The 1,376-nt window shown below is 40.8% G+C and overlaps 1 gene segment (V, D, J or C); it reads right to left on the bottom strand.

Moving 5' to 3' along the window:
• Positions 1 to 337: 337 nt before the first annotated feature.
• Positions 338 to 1,132, bottom strand: LOC114635962. The segment is given in 2 exon segments: positions 338 to 699; positions 1,073 to 1,132. Coding segments are annotated over 2 exon segments (408 nt in total).
• Between the last annotated feature and the right edge of the window lie 244 nt (positions 1,133 to 1,376).

The raw sequence follows: 1,376 nt of genomic DNA, 5'->3' as shown, positions 1-1,376 counted from the left end.
TTGTTGAATGAAGTAATTACACATTAAAGAAGACAGTTTAACTAAGGAATATATCTTAGCTTCCCATCTGCTTTACTGGGTAACATTGAGTGAAAAAGCACTCAAGGCCTAGTGAATCCAAATGGGTTTTCCCTGAGCTTTTTTCTCATTCTTTCCTGGCTTCCGGGATGGTAATGTTTTATCATTCTCTGAGGTAGGTGCAAAATTGTTATTACTGTGGTAATGAAGCCAAAAATTAATGACCAGTGAGCTGTAGCCATGCTGAACTTGCCCTCAGGCAGAACCAGTCATCTGTAGTTCCTCAGTACATTTCTCACACACAAATAACATTTGGCATCTAGGACACCCCAAGCATGAATGTTTTTGTCAGTATCTGTATCACTGTGGGAGGAAGATGTGTATCTTGGGAGCAGTAATAAACTCCCAAATCCTCAGGTTCCACTCTGCTGATCTTGAGTGTGAAATCTGTGCCTGACCCACTGCCACTGAACCTGTCTGAAACCCCAGAAAATCGTTTGGAAATCTCATAGATGAGGAGTTGTGGCGACCTGCCTGGATTCTGCAGGTACCATTCTAAATAGGTGTATCCATCACTATGCACAAGGTTATGACTAGACCTGCAAGACATAGAGGCTTGATCTCCAAGACTGACAGGCAGGGATACTGGAGTTTGTGTCATCACAACATCACCTCTGGAAGCTGAAATAATGAGAGAGAAGTACAGAGTTATGCACAAACTTCATGAAAAACCTTGAAATATTTTTAAACTGTGATATTTATTTCACATGCAATTTTTTTATATCCTAAAATTTCCTTCTTACCAAAAAAAAGTGAAATGCATACTGCAAGGTCCTTCTAGGAATAACTTAGACCATCCTATCCACACATGTCATAATCTTCATTATATAGCACATGTTCACTTCTAGAACTTCCCTATAACAAATATACACCACAGAACCCCCATGCTGGAGGATAAGACCCATCTTCTCACACATAATATTTGTAATGAGCAATGAGATTCACAGTTCTTACTCCCTCTCCATTCTCCTTTCTCACTTCCCTCTGTCCTCACCAGGAATCCAGAACAACAGCACCAACAGCCTAACTGGGAACATCATTTTGAGGAGGCAGCCTGAGGAGACTGAGCAGTCACTGCAACAGGACAACTGAGCTTTTATCTCAGATTAGGAAGGGTGATCCCTCCCTGGAGAGCAATATGCAAAGGCCCCTGATAGTGTTGCAGTATAGAAGGAATAGCTGTACAGGCTTCTTATGGTTGTAAAAATTACAAAAAAAAAAAAACAAAAAACCTCTTCTATGTTGTAGAGGGTATGAGTGCTCTCAGATGAGCACTGGAGAAACCAGGAATGTTATTC

The sequence above is a fragment of the Grammomys surdaster genome, unplaced genomic scaffold, assembly GCF_004785775.1.
Source record: "Grammomys surdaster isolate TR1022 unplaced genomic scaffold, NIH_TR_1.0 120502, whole genome shotgun sequence".
In the NCBI taxonomy this organism is placed as follows: Eukaryota; Metazoa; Chordata; class Mammalia; order Rodentia; family Muridae; genus Grammomys; species Grammomys surdaster.
Note: the sequence above shows the minus strand (reverse complement) of the source record. Positions and strands in the feature narration are given on the sequence as shown.